Genomic DNA, 16,924 nt, shown 5'->3' with positions numbered 1-16,924 from the left:
CAGTTAAATTACTTGGAAACAGTTGATCCTTTGTACTTCCTTTTAAGCTTTGTTAGATGGGACCAGTGTAGCCCTTACTGAAAGGCTAATTTTGCCCCGTTACTAAGGCAAAACCTTTCTGAGTGCTCTATGAGATGCCTCTTTGGTGCTTTGGAAATGTTATCTTTCCACCATTCTCAAATTCTTGAATTCCTTCCTCAAGCTGATTGACTCATTGTCTTAGCCCATTTGGGCTGCTATTACAAAATACCTAGACTGGATAGTTTATAAACAAAAGAAATTTATTTCTCATAGTTCTGGAGGATGGAAGTCTGAGATCAAGGTGCTGCATGTTCAGGTTCTGATGAGAGCCGTCTTCTGTGTTACAGACTTGTCATTGTATCCTCACATGGTGGAAAGAAGGCCAGAGAGCTCCCTAGGGTTCCTTTTATAAGGACACTAATCCCATTCATGAGGGCTCCCTCCCCATGACCTACTTACTTCCCAAAGGTCCCACCTTCTAATACCATCACATTGGAGGTTAAGATTTCCAAAATATGAATTTTGGGGGGACACAACATTCGGCCCATTGCACTCATCATGGTTACAACAAAAATTGCTGTAGCTACAGGAAGCAGGTTTTTGCTGTGCCCAGGGAAAGAAGGGAGAAGGGGCAAAATGACATTCTTCTTGTTTGCCTCTCAGGATTTTTCTAAGGGAAGATCATTGTTTAAAAAAACCAACAGACTTCCCTTTAATATCATTGCCCACGCACAGGCAAACAATTTGATTTATTCTTATTCTGATTCATCCTAGGACATTGTCAAAGTATGCTCCTATTTAAGAGGATTTCTACCTTAGCTGTTGGAAAAAGTAACTATTCTCAGTTCTGTGCAAATCTTGGGTATTGTTCCTTTTAATCCTTTCAGGTAGCTCTTTTTCTGCAAAGATGTTTAAAGATGTTACACTGATCAGGACTCAGTCGAAGACCCTTTACAGGTCTCTGGAGCTCTCATGCTTTGTAGCTTCTCCCTCTAAGGTAGTCTGTCCTATGAAAACTAGCCTCTTTAGCCCTGGACTCTCTCTCCTCAACTCACAAGGAGGAAGGATAGCATTTCTAAGCCACTAGAGGAACTCTGGTCACCTCTGCTTCTTTTAAGTAAACAGTCCATATTGTTATGTGTAAAGATACAGATCCTGTGAGAGTTGGTTTGGACAGTCTTTTCAATTCCTTAATGATCTATACTATTCTATGATTTCATTTTGTTAGTAACTATATCAGGATTGTTAGCACACAGCTCTATACTCCTGGATAATAAATGCTACATAAAAATATAGCATTTATAAAATATAAGATATTTAAATATATGTAATATAGTTTAAAATATAAAAACTGATTTTTCTAACTAAACTGCAAATGTAGCAAAAATTAATAAGAATGTCAAAGCTAAACAAATAACTAACCACTTGAAAATATAATTAAACTTATTCCATAAAAAGTTGTTGGGTCAAATAAGGTAATTCAAACTGAAATTTTTCAGTTTGTTTATAAATGAACAACAGTCAGAATATTACATATTAAAACCTATAAGATATTGCCAAAATTGCAGTGCATGGCCAACTGACAGTGGAAAATACATTTCTTTTTAAAAAATAAACAATAAATGTAATTCAAACAGCAAATGTGAGAACTTCAAAATAAAACTAAGGAAAAGAAAAATAATTTAATAAGGATAAAGAGAGAAAGTAATAAATTAGAAAACAAACAGCATACTATGGATAAATCCAAAATTGTTCTTGAAAAAACTATAAGTGTGGCATATCAAATCAAGTGTGGAAGTATATCCTTATAAGATTTTATAATATATATGAAGTTATATATTATCACTTGAAGTACACTGTGATAATTTAAAGATGTATACTATTAAATACAAGACAATCAGAAAAACAAAACAACAAAATTTTAGCTACTAAACCAACAAAGGAAATTAAAACATTCAATTAATCCAAAAGATGACCAAAAAGACAAAAAGGGAAAAAACCAGATGGGACAAATTGAAAACAATAACAAGGTAGTAGAACTAAACTTAAAAATATCAACAGTTACAATAAATATAAAGAACTTAGCACTCCAAACCAAAACAGGGATTTCTGACTGCATTTTTTAAAAAAATCCAGATCAAATTATTAACGAGACCCCACTTTAAATATTTAAATATTTAAATATTTAATATTTAAAATTTTAAATATTTTTACAAATAAATAATAATAAAAGTGGAAAAAGATATATCATGCAAACAGTAAGCATCAGAGAGCTGAATTAGCTGTATTAATATGAGAAAACTCAAGCAGATTTCAGGGCAAGGAATAATGACAGGGATAAAAGAGACATTTCATAATGATTAAAGTATAATTTCATTAGGAAGCATAACAGTTATAAATGTGTATGCCACCAGTGCCAAAATAGAAGAAGCAAAGCCTGCTAGAACTGAAAAGAGAAATAAATCCAATTATAATTAAAGATTTCAACATTCCTCATCAGTAATCAATTGACAAAGTAAAACATCAGGAAGGAAACAGAACACTTAAACATTACCAATAAGCAACTTGAACTAATTGATATTTAGAGAACACTCTTACCAGACAACAGCAGAATATACATTTTTTTCAAGTGCAAGTGTAACATTCACCAAGAAAGTTCATTTTCTGGGTCATGATAAAGTCTCAATGACTTTGTTTAATTCACAATAGAATTAAACTAGAAATTAATAAAAATAAGATATCTGAAATATGCCCAAATATTTGAGAAACTAACAATACATTTTTATTAACCCATTGATCAAAGAAGAAATTACATGGAAAATTTTAAACTACTTTAAACACAATTTATCAAAATTTGTGGAAAGCAATTAAAACAGTTCTCGACAGCATTTTAAAAGTTCTATATATTATGTTAGAAAAAAAGAATTTTTAGCTTCCACCTCAAGAAATTATTTTTAAAAACAGTTTAAATACAAATTACATAGTAGGGAAATAAAAATAAGAGCACGAAACATTGAAATAGAAAACTGAAAGACAATAGAAAAATCAATGAAAGGAAAAGCTGGTCTTTGAAAAGATTAGTAAAACTGACCAATTTCTAGCTAGACAGATTGAGATAATAAAAGAGAAGATGAAAATTACTCATATCATAAATGAAAAAAGAAAGAAACATCACAACAGAACATTTAAATGATTATAAGGAAACGCCATGAACGATATTACGCCAATAAGTTTGATAGTTAGATGAAATGGAAAAATTCCTTGAAAGACACATATTACTAAAAACTGACTCAACAATAAACAGAAAATATGAATATCTCTATACCTATTAAAGAAATTGAATTTAAAATCAGAAGCTTTCCCAGAAAAAAAACATCAGGCCCAGATAGCTTCATTGGTGAATTCCTTCAAATGTTTAAGAAATAATACTCCACAACCTCTTGTAGGAACTAGGAGGGACTATTTGCCATGTCATTTAACGAAGCCAGCATAACCTTGATATAAAAAATTCTTAGCAAAAATAGTCTAGCATATGTAATCCAGCAATATATATAAAGATAATACATCATGTTCAAGTGGGGTTTATCCCAGGAATGAAAAGTTTTTTTAACAGTCAAAAACCAATTAATGTAATTCAACTAGATTAATGGAATAAAGGAAAAAAATCACCTAGTCATCCTAATAGATGTGGATAAAAGCATTTGATTACATAACACCCATTTATAATGAAACAAACAAACAAAAACCCAAATCTCTCACTGTAAAATGGAACTAGCTAAACTTGATAAAAAGCATCTGGAAATATCCTATTTAATAGTGGAAGAATGAATAATTTCCCGTATAATCGGGAAAAAAGGTAAGGATGTGTACTATTACCACTTTTGTTTAACATTGAACTGAAGGCCAATAATACTAAACAAAACAAAAATTACGTATATATTTAATATATACTTATTCAATAAATGCAGTAAGACAAAAAATAGAAGATATACAGATTAGAAATGAAGAAATATCATCTTTAGTCACAGACATAATCATGTAAATAAAAAGTTCTAAAGGATGTGCTAAAAGTTACTAGAATTTGTAATTAAGTTATCAAGATTAAAATTTCTGTAGAGCAATAAAAAATGAAATTTAAATTTAAAAATAAGATTTACAATAATATTCATTAAGTATGAAACAGGTAGAGATAAATTTTACAACAGATGTGCTAAACCTGTACAATGAAAACTACAAAATGGTATTGAGAGTAATTAAAGATGTTAGGGCTTCCCTGGTGGCGCAGTGATTAAGAATCACCTGCCAATTCAGGGGACACGGGTTCGAGCCCTGGTCCGGGAAGATCCCACATGCCGCGGAGCAACTAAGCCTGTGTGCCACAACTACTGAGCCTGCGCTCTACAGCCCGTGAGCCACAGCTACTGAAGCCCGCGCGCCTAGAGCCCATGCTCCGCAACAAGAGAAGCCACCGCAATGAGAGGCCCATGCACCGCAACGAAGAGTAGCCCCCGCTCGCCACAAATAGAGAAAAACCCACACACAGCAATGAAGACCCAAAGCAGCCAAAAATAAATAAAATAAAATAAATAAATTTATTTTTAAAAAAAGAAATTAAAGATATTTTAAATAAGTGGAACAATAAACCAAGTTCATGGTTTAGAGGCCTTAATCTTTTATAACTTTGGTCACTCCAAATTGATGTGTAGATCCAATACAATTCCAGTCAAAATCCCAGAAAGCTTTTGTAGAAATTCATAAGCTGCTTTTAAATTTTATATGGGATACAAAAGACCTAGAATAGCCAACATGATTTCAAAAAAGTAAAAGTAGACGACTTACATTATGTATTCTAAAAACTTACTACAAAGGTACAATAATCAAATCAGAGTAGGTTTGGTATGCAGATAGGCATGTTAATTACAGGAACAATAGAGACCAAAAATAGTTCAGCACATATATAGTTGCTGTTTTTTTTAATTCTCCAATTTAATTCAATGGTGCTGGAACAACCAGATATCCATGTTGAAAAAATAAACAGCAATTTTTTACCTCTACCCCTGTCTCAGCCATGGACGTGTAAATGGACCTGGCCAAGTCATTGGTCTTCTCTTTCAGTCTTCTGCTAGCAACTGTAGGGAGAAAAAAACAACTCTATTTTAGGGGATGCTAAACAATCAGAATGTGAGTCTCATATACTGGAAGACAAATTTCTACCGTAGAGGGTGTACCCAAAAGAGAGAGCTATAGGTATATACTACCCTTATTACATTGGTTGAGCCCTGTCGTTTCCCATCAAAGTATTGGTGACCACAATTAGAAAGTTTTGCTGTGAGAAGACCACGAGTACACTGCAGTCCAGGGAATAGTGCAGAACATTTAACTTTTCCCACCAAAACACCAGTCAGTTCTGGTCTCTCTCCCTTTTCTTCTTCCTGTGGTTGCTCCTATCCCCTATCTCTGCCCTCCCCTAACTTGCCAAGGTTCTAGCCCCAACCTGGAGGGTGATATCAGGTCCTTCAGCAACTGATCAGAGTTGAAAGGAAGAGAGTTAGGTCTTTCTTCAGAGTAAAATATCAGTAAATTCTTAACTGTAAATCATCAACTGGAAAAATCAACTTCATGTTGTTAATATTTACTTTGTTTACACTCATAATTACTAGCTGTGACCTGGTGCAAGTTAAATAAATTCTATGTGTCTCATTTTTCTTACCTGTAAAATAATGAAAATGATAAACACCTTCTTTGCAGGGTTGTAGTAAAGATTAAATGAGTTGATTTAAAGTCACTAGAAACATGCCCGATACACAGTAGATGCTTGGCAAACTGCTAGCTAGTTATTATTGCTTTGTTGTGGCAGGGAAGAGTTGAAACAATTCATATTTGGTGAATGTAACTTCAATAGCAGGAAGTGTAGTTTCTGACCAAGGCAATCAGGCTAGAGGGTCTGACTTGAAGAGAGTGGAGAAGGCTTAAAACATCAGCCATGTACTGATGATTCACTAGGGCACTGGCCCTCAAACTTGAGTGTGCCATTAATATTCCCTAAAGACCTTTTAAAACTACTGATATTTAGGATCCAACTCAGAACAGTTAAATCCGTAAGCCTGGGCGGGGGTACCTAGACATGAACTTTTAAAAAATTTCTGGGGTGGGGCTTCCCTGGTGGCGCAGTGGTTGAGAATCTGCCTGCCAATTCAGGGGACACGGGTTCGAGCCCTGGTCTGGGAGGATCCCACCCACATGCCTTGGAGCAACTGGGCCCGTGAGCCACAACTACTGAGCCTGCGCATCTGGAGCCTGTGCTCCGCAACAAGAGAGGCCGCGATAGTGAGAGGCCCGCGCACCGCGATGAAGAGTGGCCCCTGCTCGCCGCAACTAGAGAAAGCCCTCGTACAGAAACGAAGACCCAACACAGCCAAAAATTAATTAATTAATTAAAAAAAAAATTTCTGGGGTGAACTTTAAGGACAACCACAGTTGAGAATCAAGAACTAATAGGAAAGAATAAATGAGACATCATAAGGACAGAGAGATGATTCTGCTTTGCTTCATTAATTTCTCTACCAATCTAGCAACTTCTGACTGGATAGTGGGAATAGAGCAGGAGAAAGAAACCATACTATCTTTGTCTGTTCAGGCTGCTATAACAAAATGCCACAGACTGGGCAGGTTATAAACAACAGAAATCTGTTTCTCGCAGTTCTGAAAGCTGGATGGTCAAGTTCAGGTGCCAGCATGGTCAGGTTCTGGTGGGAGCCCTCTTCCAAGCTGAGGACTGCTGATTTCTCATTGTATCCGCAAATGGTGGAAGGGCAAGCTAGCTCTCTGGGGTCTCTTTTATAAGGGCATTAATCTCATTCATGAGGGCTCTGCCTGCATGACCTAATCATATGCCAAGGGCCCCACCTCCTAATATCATCACCTTGGGCATTCAGTTTCAACGTATGAATTTTGGGGAGACACAAATATTCAGTCCGTAGTACATACGTTCTCAACTGGTAATGAATGTGTTGCTGAAATTGGGGAGAATACAGAACTCAGGTTTCTTGTAAAACAGGCAGCCTGCTGACTGAGGTGATGTACTCTGCAAAAAGGGATAGACAAAAATGTGGACTGGAGACAATACAGGGACACGGAGTAGGTTCTGCTGAGGTTGGGGTGGGGATAGGGTGGAGTGTTGATTAGAAAATAGCAGGCAGAGGGGAATTTCAGAGCTTGAGATCTTGTTTCTTGGAGATGGTGTGGTTCCAATGAAACCAGTTTTAAGATGAACTCTCAAAACTGGGGACTGAGATAAAATAAAGAAATAAAGATTAAGGTTACTGGAGGAGGTAAATAAAGTGTAAAGTCCTGATAGTATGGGCTGGAGAGGAGAGAAAAAGAACTGATGATGTCACTGATGGTAGAAGGAAAAGTTGATGCCTACCTACAATGGTATGAGTCGGCAGCATTGAGCAAGAGCTACTACCTGAACGCCTTATCTGTGCATTGACAAGATAGTAACTGTCAAATGACTGCAAATCGCTCATTACTCTCCAGAAACAAACGATCTACAAATTATGCATTCACTCTCCAGCTCAGAACAAAAGCTCAATTTTCTTTAAGCTTAATGTGTTAGTATTTATGTTGAAAAAGTATCTGGTTATTTTATCCAATGTGCCCATACAGAAGAGTGTAATTTAAAATTGAAACACATCATCTCTCATCTTACGCAAGAATTGAACTTAAAGTTTCTAAAATTAGAAAAGCTTCTGTGGACGCTATTAATATAATCTGAGGTACTGGAAACGACAATTCCTGAAGGATGCCAAAGGCAATTCATGTCTTTACCTTTTCTCCCAATCAGCAAACATTATTTTCTTTTTGTTTTTCCCTTTCTACCCATCCTTCAGCCACAAAAGGGGGGTCGAGGCTGGAAACAGAAGAGAAATAAAACAAAATCTCTTCTCCCTCCGGCCAGCGGCCAGCAGGGAGCGCTGGTGCCATAGGCGGTATCACCGCCAAGCTGCTCCACCTCCTCTCGGCTCTATAACTGCTACGAGCCAGGCGCACTGAGGTTGTCCCTGCTGCGAACCCGTAGTTGCCTCGGTGTCGCTGAGCAACGGGAAAATGGGCGGGATTTGCTTGCGCGTTAGTGCGCGCACCCTCCCAGACGGAAGCGGAAGTGTCGGTGGCCGGCGAGTAAGAAGGGCTTATTCCTGGAGTGGACATGGCGGCGCTTGCTCCGCTGCCCCCGCTGCCCCCGCTGCCCCCACAGTTTAAGAGCATACAGCATCATCTGAGGACGGCTCAGGAGCATGACAAGCGGGACCCTGTGGTGGCCTATTACTGTGAGTCTTTCCGAGTCGCCGCGGCCCTACTTACCCTGCGGGGCCCACACACCGCCCCCTGGTTCTTAAGGCAGGCCCCGCTCCCCTAGCTTTAGATCTGAGCTTTGACCTCTGACCCGCCCTGGGAATCCCTTGGGGCCCCTCCCTCCTCAGGGATCTCCACCTTCTCTCCGCCCCCTCGAAGGCCCCAGAAAGGCAAAACTTCAAAAGCACCGTGGTGTCCACGACCTATCCAGTCTTGTGCTTAAATATTTTTAAACAGAATACTTGGGCTCATGAACTCTGGAACACACTGTTCTAAGGTTTTTTTATTCTGCATGTACAACAAGAGCCTCCTATCGCCGCCAGGGAATCCTGATAATAACCTGGGTAGTTAAGTAATTGAGTTGGAGCTAAAACGAAGGTAAGTGTCCCAAAGACAGTAGTGATGTGGACAAAAGGAAGATTGACTAGTTGAAACTATAGTAATAAGTGCAGGTGAATTAGGGCAACATGCAAGCCCATTCAAAAATTCATCAATGGAGAGGAGCTGCTACAAAACAAGCACTTGGATTTGTCCCTTCCCCCTTCTGCATTCAAACTACCCTGTTCCACTAATGAGAATTTATAGTCTTGATTTTGAATAATACCTGGGGTTGAGACATTTGGTAGCAATAGTCTCACTTTGGTTGACTGTGATGCTTATAATCTACAGGTGATGAAAAACACAGATTAAATTTGTTGACACTTTTTCCTTCGCAGTGAAGAGAGTAGGTCCGGTGAACTTTATTTCATATTCCATACTCTAACGTTACTGCAAATAAAACACGTGGCTAAGCAACTATAAAGCTTCTGAAAAGGATTTTTAGCCTTTTGAAGCTCAATATAATGTGTCCTCTATTGTGGACGTTATGAGATTAGCTAAAATATGGTCCACTGTCATCCCTGCCATATTCCAGGTGACCCCATTTTCATTTCTCAAATTGCAAGGCCCTTTCAGACCTCCACGTTCTTCACTGTCTTGGACCGTCTTCCTTTCTTCTCCACTTGGCAGACTCCTTATGATTCAGGGTCTAACTCAAATGTCACCACTTCTGTGGGCAGTAAGTTGATTACTCTCAAGGCTTTACCTCAGCTTGTTCAAATCGTAGCAGCATTTTTCCATTATACTTGTTTTTGAGGTTCCTCAAGTAGGGACCATTAGTCTTTCATTCAGCTTGTATTTATTGAGATTCTACCTATATGAGCATTACCAGACACTGTGACTACAGTTCCTGCATTCATGGAACGTACATACTATGGGGTGGGGAGGTGAAGCAATAAAATGAGTATATTATGTAGAATATTAGAAGGTTACAAAGAAAAATAAAGCAGGGAAAGTATAGGGAGTACCAGGAGTAGGGTGGTAGGAAGTGAGGAAGGGATTTCATTTTTAGACTGGTCAGGGAGAGCTTCATTGGGTTCACGTCTGAGCAAGACTTGAAAGGAGTGAAAGGCAGGCTTTGCATCACCGGGGAAAGAGTACTCTCCATAGAGGGGGTAACAAGCACAGAAGTCTTGCTTGAAGGAGGATCAAGGTGACCATTGTAACTGGAGTGATAGAGCAAGGAGAAAAACGATGTGATAAAGTCAAAGAGGTTATCTCTTATAACAATGAAATAGGAACCCTTGATTCTGTGTAAAACTAATCCCTGTTTATGGGTTCTGTATTATATACCTTTGTGACTGCCCAGAGACCCTTTATTTCCCATGTCATTATCTTCCCTCTTTTGCTATTTCTTTCTAAACTTGCCCCAGTTTCCTTTATTTAAAAAATAAAAGGAGCTCCCACTGTGACATTCCCCTAAAGTTGCAGTCCTGTCTGCCCAGCCTCAAAGGTAAGCTTGAAATAATTGTCTGTAGTTGTCTTTACATCCTTATCTCATAGAACTTTTTCAGCCCATTGCGGTCTGGTTTTCATGCTCATTATTTCACTGTAATTGCTCTCAGCAGGGTCATGAACAAACATTTTTATTGCTAAATCCAGATGACACTTAAAAAATATTTTTGTTATGAAACATATGAATGTTAAAGAACATATATAATCTATATAAGGAACAGTAAAATGAATGCTAATGTACTCACTATATTTGCTGCTATTAGACTTAAATGTTTGCTGATCTGACGAGTGTGAAATGATGTCTCATTCGAGTGAAATTTGCAATTCACTGAGCCTTAATAAAGTTAAGCATCTTTTCATATGTTAATTAACCATTTGTGATTTCCTTTTGAAATACCTATTTATTGCTTTTGACCGTTTTTCTATTTCATTATCTTTTCTTAATAATCTAGCTGCTGATCCTTTTGTATATGCATTGTGATTGTCTTCTCCAAGTTTATAGTTTGATTTTTCACTCGATTTATGAAATCCTTTGATGTGCAAAAGTTCTTAATTTAAAAATATGGCCAGTTTATTAATCTCTTCCTTACGGTTCATGTTCTGATTTTCTAGGCCTTGATTTCTTTTTGTATACCTTATTTGGGACTTTGGCTTCCTGAGTTTGTAGGTTGGTGTCTTTCATTAAATTTAGAAAATTTTCTACTATCATCTGTTCAAGTACTGCTTGTCTGCTATCTCTATTCTCTCCTGCAGTTTTAATTAGGTATGTGTTGCATTTTTCTCCTTTAGCTTCTTTGTCCCTTAATGCTTTCATAGTTTGTATCCATTTTCTTTCTGTGCTACATTCTGTATAATTTCTTTAGGTCTGTGTTCACCTCCACATGTCCTATTGTAGAACCCATCTGTTGAGTTTCTATTTCCATTTTTTATTTCTAGATGTTCTCTTATTTTGTTTTTAAATCAGCCTAGCCATTTCTGATAATCTTTTGTTAACTGTGTTTTTAAAACACTCTTACTTCTTTAAATGCTTTAAAAAATATTTAACGTTTATATTTGCTGTCTGATAATTCCAGTGCATGTTATATTTTAGGTGTGATTCTGCTGTCTAACAGAAGATGGCTCATGATGACTTTTTTTCCTTGTAATTTATGCTCTAGACGTACTAAACCAGTGCTCTTCAAACTTCAGTATACAAATAATTCTACGGGAATCATTTTCACAATTCTCAACTTCTGTATGTTTCTTTCCTGACAAAGTTCCTTTGGTCAAGGTAGCAGAGTAGTATGCTTCTTCTTTTTTTTTTTTTAATCATCTCCTGTTCTCAGTTGCCCTTCTCCTACTTTAAAGAAGAAGGACATACTCTGATGCCTCATTAGCATTTTTATGGTGTATTGCCCTGGAGGAGAAGGTGGAAAATACTCCAGGGTGTCCAGAAAAAAGGGACAATTCAAATAAGTTACTGGTATTAGTGAAACCCCCATTAATTAAGGTATTAGGTAGAGCTTCCTACCTTTCTCTGTCTTATTTGGAAGAAAACCAGTCAGAGCAAAGAATAAGCTTTTATTTTAAAATGCTGGGCATGAGAAAGAAAAGATGTCAAAGGAATATTCTAACATATAACTTTTTATAAGGGGAGCGGTCAAGAATGAAACTCAGAAGAAGGAGGAATTGTTCTTAGCTATTAGCAACCATTGTTTGGTCATTTTGGATCTTATCCAGAGGAGTGCAGAGGGACAGTTTGCGACCAAGATCAAGTGCAAGGGGGTGTGGGAAGGGTTAGCTGTGGGGACAAGGACATGAACGTACCACATTGGAAATTTCTCTGTATTTCAGAGTCTCTTACACTTGTATGTATGTATGTTAAGGGTAACATCTCATGTTCAAAATTGCCCTGTGTTGAGGTGTTCTGAAGTTTCAAAATGGTAAGAGTTTTCATTATATGACCTTACCTTTTTGTTCTCTGTTCCTTACTAAAGTGTCATTCCGGAGGTAAGAAACAAAAGGGAAATGCTGAAGTGGGGCAGTGCCTTATTTCATCCAAGTCACAAGCTCATGTAAAGGTCTGTAGGTTATCAAAATTTTAGAATTAGAATTCAGAAATGAGGTACCCACCTCAAATATGTTAACATATTTATTCGAATTAGAGAAGTCATATTTTTCTGAAAAAAGTAAACCTCCAGTGGCTGATTGGTTTGGCTTTAACAACTGGTTTTGCCATTTATGTAAAATGGTGGACATTCTCCTTAAATGAGGTAAATCTTTAGCTCTGAAGTGTTTTGTTTTTTCAGAAATACATTTAAAACAAGTGACAAAATTAAAATATTAAAAAATTTTTTTCCTGCCAGCGGATGTTGAAATGAACAGTATTTCAGTTTTCCCAATCCTGTGTCACTGTCTTAGGATAAAAAGAAGCCTTTGAAAGAAAATGATGAGTCTTTCTTTATAAGATCTTTTCTGAATACTTCACAAGAATTGAGAAAATGAATACTCTAATGATGGGGTGACAGATTCTTTTCTAGTCTTAAAACAAATTTTGAGGCAGACCTAATTAAAATGTCAGCTAAGAGATTATTAACAATATTATTTGATGATAAGTGATGATGTGGTTTTTAGCCTATAACCCAGAAGGAATTTAAAGAATAAAGTGATTTTGCTGTGACAGAGCTTCCATTCTCATCTGCTGCTTTATATGAATGAATTTTCTCCCTTGTTAAATTCATAAAAATGAAAGTAGGAATAAAACCAATACTCTACCCTGGTTCATTATGAGGATGAATCATATTAATTCATAGATAGGCAGTTTAACTCATTATTTCATGCATTTCCAAGAAAATTGTACTATTTATACTTAATGATTATTAAAATAAATAATCATGTTGTCTTGATCAATTATACGTAATCATAATTGCCAAAACTCAATTCCAGAAGAAACATTTTAACACATAGTACCTTCTCTCACAGGAAGTTTTGTCAAAATTTCAATTTTTATATACTTTCTGTTGCAGAGCAGTATGATAGGATAATCAAGTAGGACTTTTGAGCATACAAATACATTTTTTATAATAAAATTCTATAGGATAAGTAAATAGAAATATGGGTTAAAAGAAAATACAACAGTGTATTATTTCTGACTCTTAAAAAACGAGCTTTTTGTATCTTAAAATAGATTATAATAGATACCAAATTGCTATGGTATTTACAGTTGAAAGAGTGATATAATTTTTAGATGTCAATATTTGATGTAGTACGGAAATTACATTTTTTTACCTGTTTAAACTTCTGATGAGAAGTGGTAGATGTCAACTGAAAAATGTGTGAAGGGATACATTTCTATAAACTTAGAGCAAACAAAAATATTCTAAATTCCTAGAGCAAGGAAGAATTTTTTGTGAGAAAAAAATTCAAGATTATTTTGCTAAAGTACTTGCTGATTTATAAAAGTTCCATATTCTCTTTTATTTCTGAGGCTTTATATATGTTGCTCTCTGCTTGGAATCCCCTCTGACTTCCTCTTAAGCTAACTTATGCTTACGGACTCAGTACTTTTTGCAGATTGGTTTTCCTGACCTCATAGAATGCTCTAGAAATGGTTTCACATATGTCCCTCATCTTGATCACATTGTGTTATAACACTGTTATCTTTCTGTCTCCTGGATTCTCCTGGAGGACAGGGATTGTTACCTTTTTTTCACCTGGCACATAATTGGCATTCATAAATATTTAATGAATGCCATTGTTCTAAATATTATGAATATTCCATTCTTACTAGAATGTAAGCTCTGTGAGAGCAAGAAGTATGTCTTAGTTGAATCTCTTAACTCCTAATACAGTACCTAAGCCATGGTGGATAATTGTAAATTATGTAATTTACATGTAATATCTGTTGATTGAATAAATGAACTATACGGTAATTCTTAGTTTTTTCACATGCTCTTACTACAGTAAGGAAACGTAATGAAAAGAATTTCAAAACACAGTATTTTATGACTTGTGGGTATTAGATTAAGTCATAGATATGTCATAGGATGTGCCCATTGTGCCTCCTCCTTTCCAGTATTTTGTGATTTCCAAAAATGATTTATATCTGGCCTTAATGGGAATACTCTAGTGTTTTATCATTTTTTAAATTGTTACCTTAATATTCCTACATTTCTAAATTGTTTGATCTTTTATTTTCTTTTGAAGTCAGGAATGAGTGTTGAAATAGCATAGATCAAATTACTTTTTGACTAATATGCTTAGTGTTTACTTCTCTGAACCTTTTAATATAGTAAGTAATAACAAATTATTAAATTTACTCATATTTGGAACATCTCCTCATTCCTGGAAAGAGTCCCATTAGATTTTTTTTTCATTAAACTTTTTATTTTGAGATAATTGTAGATCCACATACAGTTGTGAGAAATAATACAGAAGATCCTGTGTGCCTTTTACCCATTGTGCCCCAATGGTAATATCTTGCAAAATTATAGTACAGTATCACAACCAGAACATTGACATTGACGCAATCCACTAATCTGATTCAGACTTCCCTAGTTTTCCATGTATTCATTTGCGTGTGCGTGTGTTTTTAGTTCTAAATAGTTTTGTCAGGTGTAGGTTCATGTATCCATCACCGTAGTGAAGATAGAGAGCAGTTTCCTAAGAAGAATCCTTCATGTTACCCAATTACAGCCAGAACTTTGTTTTGGGGGGAAGTTCTTTTTTATATTTGTCAATTTCTTACATTTAAAAAATTCGACTTGAGCTAATATTGATGTACTAAAGTTTTCTAGAATATCTTTCATATCTGTCAGATTTTCAAATTTATTAGTTAAAAATTACAAAGTTAACCTTCCCATCCTTTCCTCATACCTATCACAATCAGCCAGTCATCAAACGTTTAAAATTTTACTTATCTCCTTAGTTTCTCTGATATCATCCCCTCACCTTACATCTAAGCTATTGACATAGCTTCCTACCTTCTGCTTAAAGCAGGTAGTCCCTGTTGCTACTAAAAAGTTCTGCTTTAAATGCTTAGTGGAAAAAAACACAGAATAAAAGAATGATAAAGTTAACTAAACATTTAGGAATTGTATGTGACGCAAACAGTACAATTAATTTATAAAAACGTTGCGTTAGGAAAAAATATTTCCAATAGATGAGAGACAAAGGACCAATATCCCTGATATATAAAACACTCATATAAATCCATTTAAAAAAAACCAAAACTAAGATCCCCATAGATAAATGGACAAAGAATATGTATGTACTACTAAAGGAGCGAATACTAATTATTAACATTCAGGTAAATTAAAATGGCATACCTTTTTTGGACTATAAAGTTATGACTCAGTGCAAATGAGGATATGGTGAAATTTTCATTGACGTGGCTGTGTGAGTTGGTTCAAAGTTTTAGAAAGCATTTTGTCAGAGTGTTTGGAATTGTAAAACTATCTGATGTTCAGTAATTCCAGTTTTGAAAAGCTTGTGCTTAGGAAATAATCACTAATATATTAAGAACTTTATGCAGAATTCTCTGAATGATTATTTACACATTTGTGGCAAGCTGAAAACAACCTAAATATATATCATTGTGGAAATGGTTAAGTAAGTTATGGTATATCCATCAGATAGAAAGTGATGTAATCATTTAAAAATTAGAAAGCATCTTTTGTAACATGGGAGAAAATTGATATAAAAATACAGGATATAAAATTATATATATACTACGATTTGAACTTTCTTATATGTACATAAATACATATACTTGGAGAAGAAATTGTGGCTTTTAGGTTTATGTATGGTTTTCTTTTGATTGTCTTTTATTTTTAATGTTTTCTATTCTGTAAGTGGGCATGTCTCAAATACTAAAAAACAAAAGCTTTATTAAAAGCAAAAATTTTTTTAAGGGTACTTGTGGTAGCTCCATCTGACTATCAGAAAAAATATAAGTGCCTTTAGGAGCTACTTATGATTTGAACATGGCATCATCTTTTGTAGTTTCAATCAAACTGAATTTCATTCCGTTTCTAGAACCTTACTGACTTTCTGTTGTCTCCAAGCCTTCCAACATTGTTCTCTCTCCCCTGGTACCTCTTCCCTTCTCTACCATCCCCGCTTCATTTTTATCCTTTGGATACTAACTTGAATGTCACTTTTTCTGGGAGACCTTCTCTTAAACTCCCTAGTTTTAAGGTGCATCATCTCTGTGTCCTCATTATGCCTTGTATGGCTTTACCTGATTGCTTTTCATTTGCCTATTGTGTCTTCTAGATGGTAAACTTAAGAAGGCTGCACCCTGCTGGGAGCTCTTTATTCATTTATTGTACCAGGTAGTGCTAGGCCACTAGACATATTTACACAATAAAGAATAGGTGCTCCAAAAATGTTAAATTGATCTGAATTTTAAGGCAACTATGGTCCCTACAGAGAACTATGGCCTTATAGCTGTCACTGAATAAAGAGGCCAGATGACTAACATTTATGTAGCTCTTGGCATTAATAACAATACTTTTCTTCAGGGTATCTGATTTGAACCTTATAGTTATCCTGGTCCTTTTATTAGTAAGTGATGGAGCCAGGACTTGAATGCCAGATTCTAGATGAGAAATGGTTATATGTAAAATTGTTGATAGTAGGTAGTAATTAGAATACCACTTACAGAGTGAAGGTAAAGGCACTAGTTAAATTGGTGAAAAAGAAAGGGGGAGCAATGAAGATTCCTAATAAGTGG

The 16,924-nt window shown here is 35.8% G+C and overlaps 1 protein-coding gene across 2 annotated transcripts in view; it reads left to right on the top strand.

The window, feature by feature from the left end:
* The first annotated feature begins 8,170 nt into the window (after positions 1 to 8,170).
* VTA1 (vesicle trafficking 1) overlaps positions 8,171 to 16,924 on the top strand; it is a 68,154-nt gene continuing 59,400 nt past the window's right edge. The window contains exon 1 of one of the 2 annotated variants that reach the window (XM_036871432.1): positions 8,171 to 8,351. In XM_036871432.1, the coding sequence (XP_036727327.1) occupies positions 8,231 to 8,351 (121 nt within the window). In that variant the 5' untranslated portion in view covers positions 8,171 to 8,230. The remainder of the gene's footprint in view (positions 8,352 to 16,924) is intronic. The other variant, XM_036871434.1, reaches the window with a different exon arrangement.

Source organism: Balaenoptera musculus, chromosome 12 (assembly GCF_009873245.2).
Source record: "Balaenoptera musculus isolate JJ_BM4_2016_0621 chromosome 12, mBalMus1.pri.v3, whole genome shotgun sequence".
NCBI classification, from domain to species: Eukaryota; Metazoa; Chordata; class Mammalia; order Artiodactyla; family Balaenopteridae; genus Balaenoptera; species Balaenoptera musculus.
The sequence above is the reverse complement of the archived record's forward strand: the minus strand, read 5'-3'. Positions and strand labels throughout refer to the sequence as shown.